Source organism: Falco naumanni, chromosome 11, assembly GCF_017639655.2.
Source record: "Falco naumanni isolate bFalNau1 chromosome 11, bFalNau1.pat, whole genome shotgun sequence".
Classification (NCBI taxonomy): Eukaryota; Metazoa; Chordata; class Aves; order Falconiformes; family Falconidae; genus Falco; species Falco naumanni.
The window spans coordinates 226,395-243,167 of NC_054064.1; the positions used below are offsets into that span (position 1 = coordinate 226,395).

The 16,773-nt window shown below is 35.3% G+C and overlaps 1 protein-coding gene across 2 annotated transcripts in view; it reads right to left on the reverse strand.

The window, feature by feature from the left end:
• The window catches only part of CAMSAP2 (calmodulin regulated spectrin associated protein family member 2), a 91,097-nt gene that overhangs the window by 27,939 nt on the left and 46,385 nt on the right, over positions 1-16,773 (reverse strand). The window contains exons 4-7 of one of the 2 annotated variants that reach the window (XM_040611330.1): positions 15,529-15,612; positions 9,048-9,080; positions 4,730-4,871; positions 1,194-1,333 (exon numbers count right to left, since the gene is read on the reverse strand). In XM_040611330.1, the coding sequence (XP_040467264.1) occupies positions 1,194-1,333; positions 4,730-4,871; positions 9,048-9,080; positions 15,529-15,612 (399 nt within the window). The remainder of the gene's footprint in view (positions 1-1,193; positions 1,334-4,729; positions 4,872-9,047; positions 9,081-15,528; positions 15,613-16,773) is intronic. The other variant, XM_040611331.1, reaches the window with a different exon arrangement.

Here is a 16,773-nt window from a genome sequence, read left to right on the forward strand (position 1 = left end):
AGACTGAAGAGACTGCAATGCAGCAGACTTTTTACAAGTATGTAAGTACCTGAAATTTAAAAACACCAAAAGCCCATTGAAAGCAGTCACTATGCAATTTTGCATACACAAAATATAAGAGCAATAGCTAAGTAGTCTAGACTTAAGTCCCACTGCCCTTACTCACCCTGATAGCTCATTATTTATTTGCAAAAGATTGGGTTCAACCCTACAGAAGACAACAAAGTTGTATTCAAACTCTGGCCTGTGTGACTCAGATTGCAAGACTGCTATAATGATCATAAAAGCAGGCAAATGACCCAGATATTTAGAAACCAATTACATCCCATGTGCAATGGATATGCTGACTCCATAAAAATAACATTTCATTCCCTAAAGGCAGGGCTGCAAGGATCTTAAGGAAACCAAGAGTGTTTTATACAGAAGAAAGTCTTAAAGAGACACAAAAATGAAGAATTAAATTTACAATTAGGCAAGAAATAATTTGTTTTCTCCTTGTCTTTGCGCATAGGTTTAAACAAATTGTAGAATAAAAAACCACTTTTTTACTTTCTATCAAGAGAAAAATCTCAAAATGACTGAAAATGCTTAATTGCTTATTCAAACAACTGTATTTGTTGGTACTGTGCTCCTGTTTGTGTTCTGGGCATAAAACCATTGGATTTTACAATGAATTTAGCTCAGGTCTTTACACTTTTATGGAAGAGAAAAAGCTTTAAGGTTAAAAACCATAAAATTACTGTCTACACAGAAATGAGTAAGAAGAGTGAGTAATAATTCCAAAAACAACTCTTCAATTATTTTATCCTTTTGTTAAAGCCTTAATAAATTTAAATGAATGCAGATCACTTATATTTTACCAGAAATATCATGGATTACATGCATTAACTAACAATTAATTAATCAGAAAGAAGATAAAGTGTGAAGGTTTTGCACAAAAATAAAAAAAATTCATAAATTTCACAAGTGCTTTGTATTAAAAAAACCTCTGAAATCACTATAACAACGTAACTGCCAAAAGAAGACATTTTTACATGCTGCTGAAATTTGTGTGTTGCATGCTATACCACATGAGATGCAACGTGCTTTTTCGTATCGCTATATAGCAGCAGACAAAAAGATGACTAAAAATATCATTAGCAATACAGTCCTGTGGACCCCACTTGCATTCTTATTTATTTATTTATTTTTACCTTTATTGAAGAAGCTGCATAGAGCATATCCTCAAGACTGAAATGGCAACACTGGTTAAGGTATTCCTGACAAAATTCTTGAATCAATTGTAGATTATACAGGCTGTCCGCCAAAGACATTGTTTCTTTCAAACAAATATCTAAAAAGAAGAACAGAAGCAAAGATCAGATATAGTTATAGATTTGCAGAAAAATGCTTTTTCCTTTGCTGGATTCTGCAACATTTTCTGGATAAATTCAGACTTGATTTCCCCCACCCCCCCCCAAATGTTTTTATTTTTTTGTTTCAGAAACTTAAGAAATGACAACTCTACATTTTATCTTTGCAGTTTTGTATCTTCAGACATTTTTCTAAACATGAGTTGTGTTTTTTCACTATTGACACGTTTATTTTTTTCTGCTTTGCCTTTTGTCAAAATATTAGTTATGCTCTACCTCCTGCTACATCCACACAATGAAAAAACACATTTAATCACTAATACACATCCTATACAGCAACAACAGTAGGAAATGTATGCTTTTTAACAGTTCTCCATAGGTACTAGTTCCTTGTCTTTGCATAGGGACCTGAGAGTACGTTTTAATGCTATTAAGCCTGAAACTTCCAAAAAACCAGCATCACTTTAGTCTTAGAATACCATACAGAATGGTTTGGGTGGGAAGGGACGTTGAAGATCACCTAGTTCCAACCCCCTGCCACAAGCAGGGACACCTTCCACCAGCCCAGGCTGCTCCCAGCCCCATCCAGCCTGGCCTTGAGCCCTGCCAAGGATGGGGCACCCACAGCTGTCTGGTCAGCCTGGGCCAGCACCTCATCACTCTCACAGCAATTTCTTCCTAATATTGTGTATTTGCTCTTGTGGATTTACATGTTTGATATGAGATTTTACAAGAATCCGAAGCCTCTGATACATGAATTATCATTCTCTGTTTGAACGTGCTATTTAAAGACAAATAACTGGTAACAGTGAACAGGCCAGCGTAATTCCACAGTATTCTCTGAACACTGTTTACGCCCAGCTAACCTCCTGTTCTCTTTATATGACTGCTTCTTGGAAAACGAAGTAGCAATAACAACTTCCTAGAAAAAAGACAGTCCTTTAAAAAGGAGGACTGAATAAAAGAAAAATAAATATACTTCCAGAGCATGCATCAGATTTTATTCCTAAAGCAACAATGCATGACAGAGCATAAGTTTGAATTTGTTTAGGACAAAAGGTTTCTTCAGATGTCTAAGGAATCTACCTCGATGATAGCAAGATAAGGATTTCCACCCTGAGGAAATAAGACATATCCCATCATCCCAATCCCACAGACAACAATCAGTGGAAAAAAATGTTTCACTGAACTGACTGAAATGGGATTAAATTTAGTAATGCAAAATGTGAAGTCATGCACTTGGATCTAATAAAATTCTAATGTGATTAACTGGTTGAAGGTGATATAGAGTAGGAAGGTATCGTGTATTAGCCAATGTAAAGATGTTTGTGAGCTTTCAGCATCATGCAGCTATGAAAACAAGCAAATGTGATGCTAGAAGTATCAGAAAATTGATTTCCAGTAGTGACAGAGAAGCACTGTACAAAGCAGCAATGAGATGCCAGTCTGGATTTCTGTGTATCCGTGTATCAAGGATGATATGGTATGACCATCCGTGTATCAAGGAACATGAACCAAAACTGGACTAGTTGCAGAGGACGACTACTGAAGAAAATAATGAGAATGGAAATCTGCTTGAGAAGGGGAGACTGAAAAGGCTTGGTTCAGTAGCCTGGGCAAAACAAGAGAAAGAAAATATATCAAAAAGGTAGACATCAGATTAGAAGAAGCTATTTAAGCCAAAGGGCACTGCTGGAAGAACAACTAAAGCATGCAGAAAGGCTACAAGCACATTTAGGTAGAAAACAAGAACAAGATTCAAACTCATGGAAAAAATGGAGCTCTGCAACAGTGGGCAAGAATAGTACAGATTTTAAAGAGCTAGACAGTTTTAAGATAGAACGATAAATTCATGAAAGATTATACAATTTTGTACAACAGCCAATTTCCTGACTCGCTGATATCGGAAGCCTTTTATTCCTTGAAGAAAACTTACATTTTAAAGTTAAATAAAGTCTTACTGAGAAGAAACAATGTATTTCAGAGTACAGAGAACTTTAGATAGTATTTTTTTTCCTTTTCATTAATGCATTTTTAAGCCCATGCTTTTTTGTTACCTGCCTTCCTCAGTTCAAATGCAGAACCAAGTCTCAGTGAAGTTTAACACGCACCAAAAAGTGTATTATTTAAATACAGGGAAGATGAGCAAAGTCTTTTTAAAGTACCTTTGAATTTACTTCTGAGACAATGACATGCACATTCATAAATCTTTAGGGAAGATGTCAGGACACCTAACAAGAACATTAAAACTGAAGTTCCAAAGATGATATGTGCCTCGTCTGGTGTAAGTCTGATGCCAGAAGAATCTGCTGGTAAGTATGTATGTGGTCATGCAAAGTATACAAGATCTTTTGGATTGTCTGTACTTTCAGCCATGCTAAAACAGTAAGAAGGAACTAGGTGTTACCCCCATTCAACACTACACAACTCTTCCCTAAATGCATACAATAGTATATATTTGGCTGCAACATTTATGTAAATTGAAAGTTCTATTTTTCAAAATTCACAAGCCAAAGAAAATACTGAATGCATGCATCTTAGTGTCTTTCATCTTCAATGCCTACTGTACAGGAAACTTCCTGTAAAGTAGCTGTGTATATGAATTCCAGATTTCAGTCCTTAGCAACCTTTATATCCTTGTTCGTATTCCTGGATTTCTCAGGATGCTTCTGTGTAAGTGTTCCCACGACATCAAAGGTATCATGGACAGAACACAGGCAGACAATGATGGGTGTTAGCTGCCAAGACATTTTACAACTACAGGAGGCTCTTAGTTGCCAAGAGGAAGATCCGACTTTTAACCAGGCCACTGAGCAAAAGGACAAGATGAAGGTGCTCGTCATCAGAGACAACTGCTATTATAGAACAGCATGACAACAATATATACTTTTTTTTTTACTCTAGATATGATATAGGTAACTGTCAGGTGAACTAAAAGCTCAGAACCCAGAGCAACTATTTGCCATACAGTGCAGCCACACAGAACTTGACTAATTCTAAGGTCTTCCATCTTTTATATCCACAACCATTCAGATTCACAAGAAAGCACTTAAAGCAGCTTCAAAAAGAGTTTTCCAGCTAGTTTGAAGTTTCATAGAAACAAAGGCAAATGTGTTGCCACAGTCAGATCTGTAACAATGTATCTAGTATGTTTAAATAAGTACCATAACATAAAAGTAAGCACAGCATGGAAGGACACCTTGATTCCTTTTATTTAAATGTAAACATAAACAGGCACAAAGTTAATATAAAACCCACCTTACTCAAATTATGCCTCTTGTATACCATATTTAAGCAATTCCTTCACACAGTTATCAAACACAGCCATTTAAACTTTTATGGACATACTTTTACAAGCTGAGACACGTTACACATACCCTCCAGTTTTACAGTATCTGGACAGTAAAAGTGGATCAGGGCAGCTAAAGCACAACCATCTGTACCATCTTTCAGCAGATTCTCCACCAACGGAATGCAGGGCAGCTGTTTAAGCAATGTCTGCTCCTTCCTGTAACGAGCCTACAATGTAGAATGAGGAAATTTAGAGACACAGGCTCTGAAACGCACGAAGAAACACATTCATACTGTGGGGTTTACACCCTATTAGTGAGAAGGCAGTATTCAGTAACTAGTTGAATATTCTCAGTATTACATTTCTTATGACTGTTCATGTTATGCCCCATTTTGAATGGCATAAAAATATCTAAGAGGAAAGGAACCTACAATGCTAATATTGAGCCTTTCCTTCAAAACTAACAAGTTTTGATGATCTCTGTATAGCACACAGAATTAAATAACATTATATATCTTAATTAACATTCAACACTCAACATTATAAAAATCAGAAGTGATCTCTGTGTAAATACAATGAGGCAATTCCTTAGCTGGTGTAACTTCAGTTTACTGGGAAGTCAAGTGACTGCAAAGTTAACACACCTAAGAATCTTGTCCAAAATCTCATTCATCTAACTGACATAATGACAAATTTGGAAACAAGGAAATCTGCATTTGATTAGCTCCATTTTTATTACTAGCACGTGTCACTATAAGCGGTTGCAAACACAGAGAGCAGTAAGTGTTATGACCATGTAGTGGCCTACTTACAAAAGGAAACATTTTAAAAAACAACTTGGTGTATAAAGAGATCATCAGTTCAGAATACCAAGATAGCATTTATCTGCAGTGAATATATTTTTCATGGGTTGTTGTTTTTTTGGTTGGGTTTTTTTTTTTCGGTTTCCTTTTTGGGAGGGGGGGAAGAGAGCAGCTTAAAAAAAAATGGCATTTGTAATTTTTAATTTCTTTTCATTTCTTCCTGGGAAAACAAATGGAAGTAGAAAAAAGTGATATAGATTTTAATTCCTTATTATTTGCTAAGACTTATTTTTAGAACAGTATTGAAGGATTACTTTTTTTCATACCACAGAACTACTTATGATACCAAGAGTGTTTCTGAGTTACTTTTACATTATCATCATTAATCTATACACGCTACACTGGAACTCTCCCTGTAGGAATTCTGAGAAGTCCTAGCGGATGTTACTCTTCCCAGTAAAGCTGAAGCTGACAGACAGTTCCTGTCTCCCACTCTCCACCTTTTTGCTGTGCTGGAGCAACTGCTGATAGGGGCCGAGTGGTAAAACCATTTATCCAGCTACAACATCTCTCTCCTCCTTAGTGCCTGCAGTGAATAAGTGGGCAAGCCTGGAAGTCTTATGGGTGGGGTGGGAACAGTTCAAACTAGCTTTGCTGGCGAAAAAGTCTGTGGAACCACAGGCTAACCCAAAGGCTATATTTACTGTCACTGGATTTCTGTCAAGGATCACATAGGCTTATCTTTAGTGAATGTCAGTGTCCTGTAACTGGTCCAAGAAGTATGAGTCTAATCTGGCTACAGCAGACACATCAGTTCTAGAAAAATAAAGGGCTTGTATTTGGCCCACAGAACTTATACTTCAACCAACTAATATTTAAAAAACCCCTGAGAGTTAGTCTATTTCATACCTGAAATGTACTGGTATTTGTATGTCAAGTATGCTGTATAAAAATGAAAATTTTTATACATTTTGCATGCCACGGGAAATATTCACCAACTCCAAACAAAAACATGTCAGATTCATGAATTACTAATATGCTTTTCCCCAACGTCAGAAATACTCCCTACTATTTCTAATGAAATAGGCCAATTATACTTGCAGTGAAAGTTTGTCCTTTTTCACTCTATGGCAATCCAATGACCCACTGTGATGAAAACACTGTGTTTCAAATATCATGTTAATATGTCCGTGTACTTCCTCCTCAAAATGACTGAAATTAAGTCTATGAAGTATTACAAATCAATTATGAAATAAGGATAAAAGATACAGGAGACATATGAACTCTAACATCATGGCCAAACAAGCCCTGTGTAATTTAAATATTCTTTTAAATAGCATCTTTTTTATGGAAGTCTTCAAAAATATTTTAAATTGCTAATACAGTAGTCCTGCACAGTAAATCCTGTGAAAGTCTGTCACTTTATGATGCCTTCACTGGCCTCATCAACGGTGCCTGCAGATGCTGGAAACTGTGTCATATCATTACAGTGGACCTAGAAAACAGGCTTAATTCATGGTAGAGAGTATGCCAAGCACATTACTTGAGGAAAAATAGTTATATAAGCTGATATGCTACATTCATGAGAGTGTAACAGGCATCATGTTTCAATTTGGTTGAAAAGATAAAAGAAATTATACTGGAAAACAAAATACACTGGTAATTGCAATGCATTTTTAATAAACTTCCATTTGAAGAAACTCTTCTCATCAGTTACAATGTTTGCTACTGAATATGGATGCAATAATACAAAAGATGAACCTCTACATTTATTATAAAGATCTAGTGCTAATTTTAGCATAAATGCTAATGCAGGCATCTTGTTTCTGAGATCTTAAAGCAGCCTCATTTAGCATCTTTGAGCTTATTCCACTTATGTCTAGGTATAGTCAAGACACTTGCATATAAACAAGGTCAGCTAAAGATGAACCAACAGCCACCAGCTACTCTGTCATAAGTGCTCATGTGTATTCTGAGTTCATCATTAATAATGAACACTCTTATGTATTTACCACATAGTAGATAACATGTTACAGATTTACTTCTCAGAGTATGTTTTCAGCTGCCTGTACACTCAGGAATACTCATTTCAGCATGAAAAACTTGCTCAATGTACAGGGAAGAGATCAGCAGACGGGTTGAACTGTTAGAGCAGCTTGAGCCACTGCCTTCCCACAATATTATCAGTAGCCCTTGGGTGTCAACTGTATTGCTACTAAACTAACAAGCTCAAAGTAACAAAAATACCACTAGTTCAAGTTGCTTATGGAAAACTGGCAGGCAAAATGCAGTTAGCAATTCAGTATGTTGAATATTTTATATTTTAATATCATTTTTATGCAGTGGAAGAAAATAATTTGTAAACTAACATCTTAGGTAAAAACAGAACAAAACCATATTCTGTCACTGCTTTGAAGTAGCCACCTGATTTTGTAGAAATGAGGCCCAAAATCATGCTTAAACTTCTGATCACAGATGGGTTTTTTGGTTTTTGGTTTTTTTTTTTGCTTTATTCCCTCCATTTAATTACACTGTCTTAGTCCCAAAACAAAATTAGAGTATATTGTGAAGAGCAGTGTATTTGTGTGTGTCACAACTGTAATAGATAGCATTATAGAAAAATTGCCCATATAGCATAAACTGTTATGAATTTGAATACTGATTAGTCTGCTGAAGACAGTACTTTTAAACTGGTTTTCCAGATAACAGTAATTTCTCTTGTTGCCTACATGGAACTACGTTGTTATTTTCAATTGTCTTTGCAATGTGTGAACAATCTTTCACTATTTATGACAACATGCATCTGAAGGACTGCTAGATCAGTTATTTGGTAATTCTTAGATCAAACGTACATCAGAATTAGTTCTTTGGAATTCAGATCCAAAGTATGCAATTCTGCATGTACATAAACAGCTGACTATTTCATTCCCAGCCAAACCTGTTGTAGAATAAACAACTTGAGTGCACTTCAGAGGTGAATTAATATATGACAGAGGAAAGCAATGATAATCCCAAGGCGACACAGCACAGAGAAAACAAACTTTATTATTATTGCAGGCCTGAACAGTTACTTTTCATTGCTTTTAGTGAAATGATAGTCTCACTAGAAGTAGACTGCTTTGGGTTACTTTGTGTGGGGAGAGATTAACAGCAGTCTTAAAGCAGCTGAAAAATTAGGGAATTCTAGACAAATGGTTGTTAAATAAGAAAATTTCAGATTCCATATAACATCAATTTCTGCAAGTCCCTTTTTGAAAGAGTCAGTATCAAATAACATATTTACTAAAAGCTTATGAAAAAGTAGTTTGCAAAAAACCTGATCATTTGGTATTAAAAAACAGGTAGCACTGTCTTATACAAAACCAAAGAGAACCTGACTGCTTGAAAAGAAGCTACTTATCTAACATCATACCTTACATTTATTTTGCACAGATTACCTTGCAAAATAAGCTTCTGTATTAGGCGCACCGTTGCAGAGCAAGCTCTTATAAAATTATCTTGTACAGATAAATGAAATGAATGATTAGACCAGCATGACATGGACAAAGCCATTCTCAAAATAAGCTACTTGATCAAAGTGAAGCAGTTGGGCAAACTTACAGGAACCAGTTTCCAAAACCATTTGGTAGGAGACTTCAGAGGAAGCAGTAGGAAAAAAGAATAAAAGCAAAAAGCAAAGAAAAAAAAGGAACAATTTATCAGATTTCATAAATTACTTTTACAAAGCCATTTACTTTAACATTCTCAGTTTTGTATAACAGTGAATTTTAATTTAATGTTAAGCATTAGTGCACTGTAACCTCTGCGTATTGAGCTAATTAGCAGAAATAACACTGGAGAAATGTGTCTGCGGTCTTTGTAAATCAACATGATTTTCCCACATGAACAGGTAAGATTGTCAGATCAATGCAGTTTTACTTAATGCTTTCACACATCTAATTATACCCTACATATGCAATCCGACTGAAGAATTAATTTGAGATTTGAAGTCTTGATACCTCAAGTATCAAAATGAACTCCAGCAGCACATATGGGGCAGCAGGGAAGCTAAAGCAATGAAAAAAAGGTATAAACACACTGTAGTCAAGCACAACAATTGCAGTGAAGTTTGCATTAGTTACTTCAAGCCAAACAGTTATGTTTACAACATTCAACAATAATTTTTAAGCAATCATATGACAGATTTCAGAACAAGAGGTGCAGGCAGCTACATTTTGCAATGACAAATCACATAAGCATCAGCTGCATGATGTGCAGTGACCTGAAATGTACATGGAGTTTTGGTTACTGGCAGAGAAATTACCAGTACTGATACATACAATTCTAAACTCATATGTGATCAAAAAATACAATGTCAAATTACAAAGAAAAAATTTTACAAATGCAAAATTTGACCTAGAAGCTTAACCCCTAAGTACAGTCAGTGAATTTTTTCTCTAACTCTATACATCGGTCTGGTATAATACTTCTATTAAGACAAAAAACATCGTGTAGTAGTATTATAAATACAGAAAATTTCACCACTATTGATTTCATTGTAGAAATTAAAAAAAAAAAATATTCAAACCAATTACCAAAGTGCAGGATTTTTTTTTTTTTTTTTAATGAAGAGAAGTATTTTCTGGAAATGGTGAAAAAGTAGTTTTAAAATTATTATGGAAAACACTGCTATGGAAGCTTACTAATTTATGTAGTTGTTAAAATACTGCACTTCAATAAAACCCTTACAATAATTGTAGTAATGAAATAAAGCTTTTATTTATGTAAAAAGGCTATTGTACACGAAAGGGCACGCATTAGTAACATGACTATTCTCAACATTCTTCACCATTTAAGTGGACTGTTACAATGGAGAATTCAAAAGCCACTTAAAAGAAACAATGAGATGCATGTTCATGTGTGGCTCTAGACATTACAGTCACACCCAATTAAAGCACTTTCTATAGGATTCAGTTTCTCTTCATCTCACTGAAATATAGTCAATGTATGGAAAAGTACATGAATTTGGAAAAGTAAGATCATTTGTTTTAACTTGGGCTGCCTACCATTCTACTTACTGTTGATAGGAACATTCTTCTCTGATTTATCAAGCTGAAGTGTATTTCAGATTTGGACTCAAAAAGTCCATCAATATGTATTTAATGATAGGCTGAATATTCTTTGGAAAAAAGCACACATTTGTTTCAATTCCAAAGACTAGCTCTCTGTAACAGTACAAACTGAACTCAAAACTAGCAATCCAATAAATATTTTCATTTGTCCATTTGGCTGAAACTATGGTTGAGACAGCTATGAATATGCCTCAAGAGGCTGAAAGACTGAAGATAATCAAGTTTAAATTCAAGCACACTGTAAGATTTATAAATATACACTTTGTAAAGGCACTTACAAGAAAAAAAAGAGAAAAATATCTAAAATTACTTGGACAACAAAATGGGAATTCAATGGCTGTTGAACTTCATATCAACAGGAATAGCTTTTTTTCCCATGAAACGTATTAAAAATCAGTCACTATAAAACAAACTGAACAGAGAATCCTCAGTGACTTCTTCCAATGTTTTTTAAAAAAAAACAACACTACCAACAACAAAAAAAACCAAACCAAAACACCTCACACAACCAAAAAACCCAAAAGAACAAAACAGTCCCTCAGGTTGTGGACCCACCATTTTACAAGAAGATTGTTTAATCCCCCCCTAACAAAAAGTTTTAAAAATTACTGTGATAAAATTAACACAGTATAAATGCATCCTATGGTACCAAAAAATGGTAGTTATGCCTTTCATGAAATATTTCTTTCTGCTGTCTTCCTTCCACTATCATTTGTGTTCATGCAGCTGTGCATTAATTGGATCAAGAAGCTGACCCTGCTGCATGCTGTTCTTCTTGACAGGTTAGCTTTTGCTAGCAGTGTGGATCTATGACACATTAAATTGAAAGTGGAACTATGTTGTTAGTGTTTTACCTTCACACAAAAAGTTGCACTGTTTAAACTGATATTCAAAAAATGTTTAAAGTATTCAGGTCTTTGGACGAATACTCCTGCATTTGTTTCTCTCATAGGATTTGCCATGGTGTGGCTTAAATATGTTAAGACTGACTCAGCATCTATCACAAAAGCAGACAGAAAAAAATAAAAGGTTTTTGAGAAAGCTTCAACTACCTGGAAAATTAGTAGTTCAACCAGTGCAACCATACATTCACTATATATTATTCAATGGAAGCCTGAAAACCAAAGCTATTCACTACAGAATTGAAATCCTAATTCTGAAAGAAGATGCAGAGACTCTACCAGAAAAAGATGAGGTTACCACAAATCACCGGCTGACCAAGATCCACAGAGGACTACCTGGAACTAAAAATCATAGATACTCCTTCCTCTCTTATCTTCCACAGGAAGCTAGCAGCAGATGATAGCGAAGGAAAACAAAAACAAGCTCATAATCTGTTAATACTGGTTTTATCTGTCCAGAAATAGAAAACAGGTATATCTTATCAGTTGTCTCATTTATTAATCTGTGTATATGACACTTACAATTTTTAGAAATGTAGAGATTTACTGTTTATTGCAGAAAGGTTCACTGTAGATTTAGAACAGTAAGGTACTAATTTAGCAGGCTTGAGGATTATGCTGAAATTATTTTTTACAACTGAGAAATTTATCATGGTAAGAAATTATTGAATAATTAAAAAGTCTATTCATTAGCTTTGCTGCTTTGTGGCCAGAAATTAAACCCAACGAAAAGCTGCCCCCCTAATGACGGGAATGATCTATTCTTCCCATGTCTGGCCATCTCTCTAAATCAGTAGAAGGGGAATTCTTAATTTAAATTTAGCCCAGGTTCAAAACCTGACCACACCTTAGGAACTCTGAAATTTAAATTTCCAAAGGTGTTTGGCTACAGCAGAAGGGAGATCCGCAAAGTTTCTTAGAATTTAGAATGGAATGATCACCATTTGAACAGCTAACTAAATTACATAACAGAGGCCCAACCTGAAAAGGATGGTGGAAGACAGAAAAGACACACAATGGAACATACTAGTTCCCCTTCATGCTAAGTTTTAAAATACAAATAGAAGCAGCAGTCAGGATTTTAAAAATATCAAAGAAAGAGAATAGAACAATTGAATTCAGATACTGAAATTTAAGCTACAACTGTAATATGAGCGTAGAAAATGCTATACCTAGTAAGTATACAGAAGTAATTTTTCCATCAAAATGCAAAATCATGTAATAATACTGAAGGCAGAAATCAATCCCCTCTCCATCATTTTTTAATTCTACTGATACTAACAACTAAACCTAGGCATAGCATGAAATGGAGGTGGGGGGAAAGAAAAATCACACTAATTAGTATTAGGATAAAAAATTATATATATATATCAACAATACCCAAGCCTGCTATATGAATTTAGCTACAGTTATTTCACAGCTTTGCTGAGATATGCGAGATAGGGTCAATGCCATAAAGTAACAGAATGTGTCACCGGTTCTGTGCTATAAAACCAGGAATACACGGACTGATGCAATATGGAGACAGATAATCAGGGTAAAACACCTGGGTTTTATCTGGGAATAAATACTAGGAGATGCTTGACAGAAGCCACATCATAATTTCACAGAATCTACTGTTAAAACTGACCAAATTGATTTCATACAATTGTTCCATCCAATGGACCTGCATTATAGTTTTCTTCGGAAAGCTAGCATTCAGTATGACCCATAGTTAAGATGTACAGGTTTTAGTTAAGGTGCTTAATGTGTTTCTAAATCTCAGATGCTTCCATGTGTGCAATCACCATTAGCTTTAGCAAAACTAAGTGGAAATTTGGGAAATTCTGTGAGGCATAGGCCAAAAAGATTGTCTGAAATTTCAGAGTAGTAAATTAGAATAGATCAGTGTTTCTCAAAGAAAACCTGGAGTTAAATAACTGAAATGAGTTGAAAATATGTTGCTGCCCTCCCTGCATGCGAAAGAAAGTTCAGTAATTAAAATTCTTTAAATACTTCAAAATAGAGTTGACTAAGTATTTCGTGTTCTAGACTCTTCTTGAAGCAGATTCCATTTCATCATTGTATTTGCTGAAAATTTAATGCACAAATGATGTTTGACTCATTATCCAAGCAGTTTTATCCTCATTTGCTCATGTAATTCAATGTGAAGGATTGCCAACTTCCTAATAGCTTTTTTTTTATCAACTATGACCCGCAATAAATTTACTGTCAGAAGAGACATCTAGGTGTCAACTGGAGCCTGAGGTTTTGCCCATGCTGAGATTTTGGCTAATAAAGCTGTGCTAATACAACCCTCTAGCATGGAATACCTTATTTGACAATGTAATTTATGCAGCTGAATCCCATGCTGAGGCAAATAGCATAACATATACCCAGGATAATAGTAACAAAAATTCAGTGTATAGAAGAGGAGACCTTAATGACAATTTTTTCCATGATATGGCAACTGTAGCATGATTTTGCTTTTTTGCAAATGCATTTGTACATTGGTCAACAGAACGGGGCTCTGATTGTGTTATAGCTTCACAATTCATATGAGGAACACCACAAATGTATATACCATTTTTGCATGTGTTTTATTCCACTGGGTTCATTTATGGCATCAGTTAGACTACACAAGTCTATCAACAGTCGACTCAAGAATGCTGACACTAAAGAGAAGTTATAAACTAAAATTTTATCTTGCTATTCCTAAGATAAAATGGAAACTATAAGTGTAAAATAAACATTACTGAATTTTCACAAATACAGATAATTTTATGGCATTGCTCTGATAGTAATGTTCTCTTCGATATATCTTTGTTTACTATATTATGAGTCTCATGCACTTTGGATTTTAAAAATTATTCTCATCTTTAAAAGTGACCTGAAAAACACACACAACTTCCTGCTACTATTTTCAGGAAAAAGAAAAATCACTAGAGGACAGAGGTTCATAGGTTACCTCCCTGCCCCCCATTTACTTTTGTTTTATCTAATTTTTAGAAATGAACTTGTCAAGGATATCTTATTCTCCAGATTTCTATGCTATTATCGCTATTGAACACAGATTAAGTTTTCCGTATCGGGATATATGCATATTGCAAAAAAATACCATTCTCTTTTGCTGAGTCACATGCTTACTAGTTAGCCTTCATCATTCCTTATATTCAAAAACAAACCACAAGTGCAAGGACGTTGATTGCATTCATGCATTTTGAAGCTGAACGTCTAATCTAGTCAAGTAATCCACGACTCCTTCAGTGCAGCATTGAAAAGGAGATAGCTGCTTAAGTGAAAACAGAGCAGGAGGGGAACTGGGATTACAGCCTTGCAGTAGCTAGGAAATCTGCTCTGCATTCACGTGCAGGGATAATACCAAACTGATTACCAATTCTGCAATAATAATTATATCACAGTAGGATAAGCAATCTCATTCTGAAGCAAGCAATTTTACATACTCTGGAACTGTACACTACACTTCTGTATTTTGATGTGTATAATGCTACTTAATTAACTGAGCTCCACAAACAAAAGGAAAAAATCCTGTTAGGAAAGGGAATCAAACATAATCTGGTTTTATTGCATATATAATGAAACCTGTAATCAACCAGTATTTTGGAACATAGCCAAAGTAATGCTTCCCATGATGCCACATACAGATTTCTCTTTTGAGATGCATGCAGTTCACAAGGGAAAAACATTAAAAGTAATGAATAAAAATATGGTGGTCTCCTTCATATCACATCTGACTACAGTTTTAATTAATGTAAAAGTATGTATTAATCTAAATAAATTCTTAGGACTAACATAACAGATGCTATCCTGCTATCAAAGATTTATTTGTCAAAAAGGACAACTGGGAATAAAAAGTGCAGCTCTATTAGTGTTACAGTTAAACGGGTATCTTCATGGAAATGATAAAACTTACAACATGATGGAATACTGAAAAGTTTGCTTTCTTTAACAAGCAGTTAGAAAGTTCAATGCCTGCAAATATATATTTACGTATATGTACTATATGCAGTACTTTTTTTATAGATAAAATATTTTAAACAAGAATATACATTTAACTCCTACACCTACCTTTTGACCTCCTGCAGATTCTGCACTGTGATGCTCTTTCAATTTTTGTTCCTGTTCCATTATGTCTTTCAAATGTTCATTTACCTAGAGACATAACAGTTCATTCAGTGGTTTGTTCTAAGAAAAAAGTCATATAATTTTTAAGTTTTCAAAAGGTCTATATGTCACTAACACCAAGTTAACTGAAAAGATTAAACAAGTATTTCATACTGTAGCCCTGAGGCCAAACCAGCAAATGTCAGTTTCAGATGCAGTCTGGGGTGTCCTAGTTTCAGCTGGGGTAGAGTTAATTTTTGTTTTAGTAGCTGGCACAATGCTGTGTTTTGAATTTAGTGTGAGAATAAGGATAACACACTGATATTTTAGTTGTTGCTAAGTAGTGCTTACTCTAAACCAAGGACTTTTCATGTTTCCCATGCTCTGCCGTTGAGCAGACACACAAGAAGCCAGGAGGACGAAGAGCCAGGACGGCTGACCTGAACTTGCCAAAGGGACATTCCATACCATAGGATGTCATGCTTAGTACATAAACTGAGTGGAGTTGGCCAGGAGCTGCTGATCACTGTGGGGGGACAGGCTGGGCATTGGTCAGCAGGTGATGAGCAAATGTGTGGTGCATCACTTGCTGTTTTCTTTCCCTTGGGTTTTATTCTTCTCTCTTTCTCTTTCCTTTTCATTACAATTATTATTAGTAATAAATCTTATTTCAATTATGACATTATCATCTCAACCTATGAGTTTTGCCTTTTTTCTGCAATTCTCCTCCCCATTCTGCTGTGGGGGCGAGGGGAGCAGGTGAGTGGCTGTGTGGCACTTAGTTGCCAGCCACAGTTAAACCATGACGTGGAGTCACGAGCTGTTAGCTTTACATTGTACAAACTAACTTGCCCCTTATTATGCTCGATTGCATTTGATTAACAGCCTATCCTTGGTACTTGATTTGATTATGCAGTGAAGGTAGATCACTTCAAGCAAAATGTCTTTAAATACAAAAGAATACACTGGTTTTAAGTCATGATAAATTACACAATGAGACGACAGTGCTTAAAGAGCCAAAAAGAGACCCTCAAGCAGCTGTCATGACATCCCAATGTGTCAGTGACTGCTAAGATGTCGTATGTAATGTATATTATAGTATTTTATTTAGACTTCCCATTTATTTGGCTCACATAGCATGTTTAACTTATTTCTGCAAACTTTGCTTTTTATCATCCATATACAGCAGATGAAGAAACAGTCTGTATC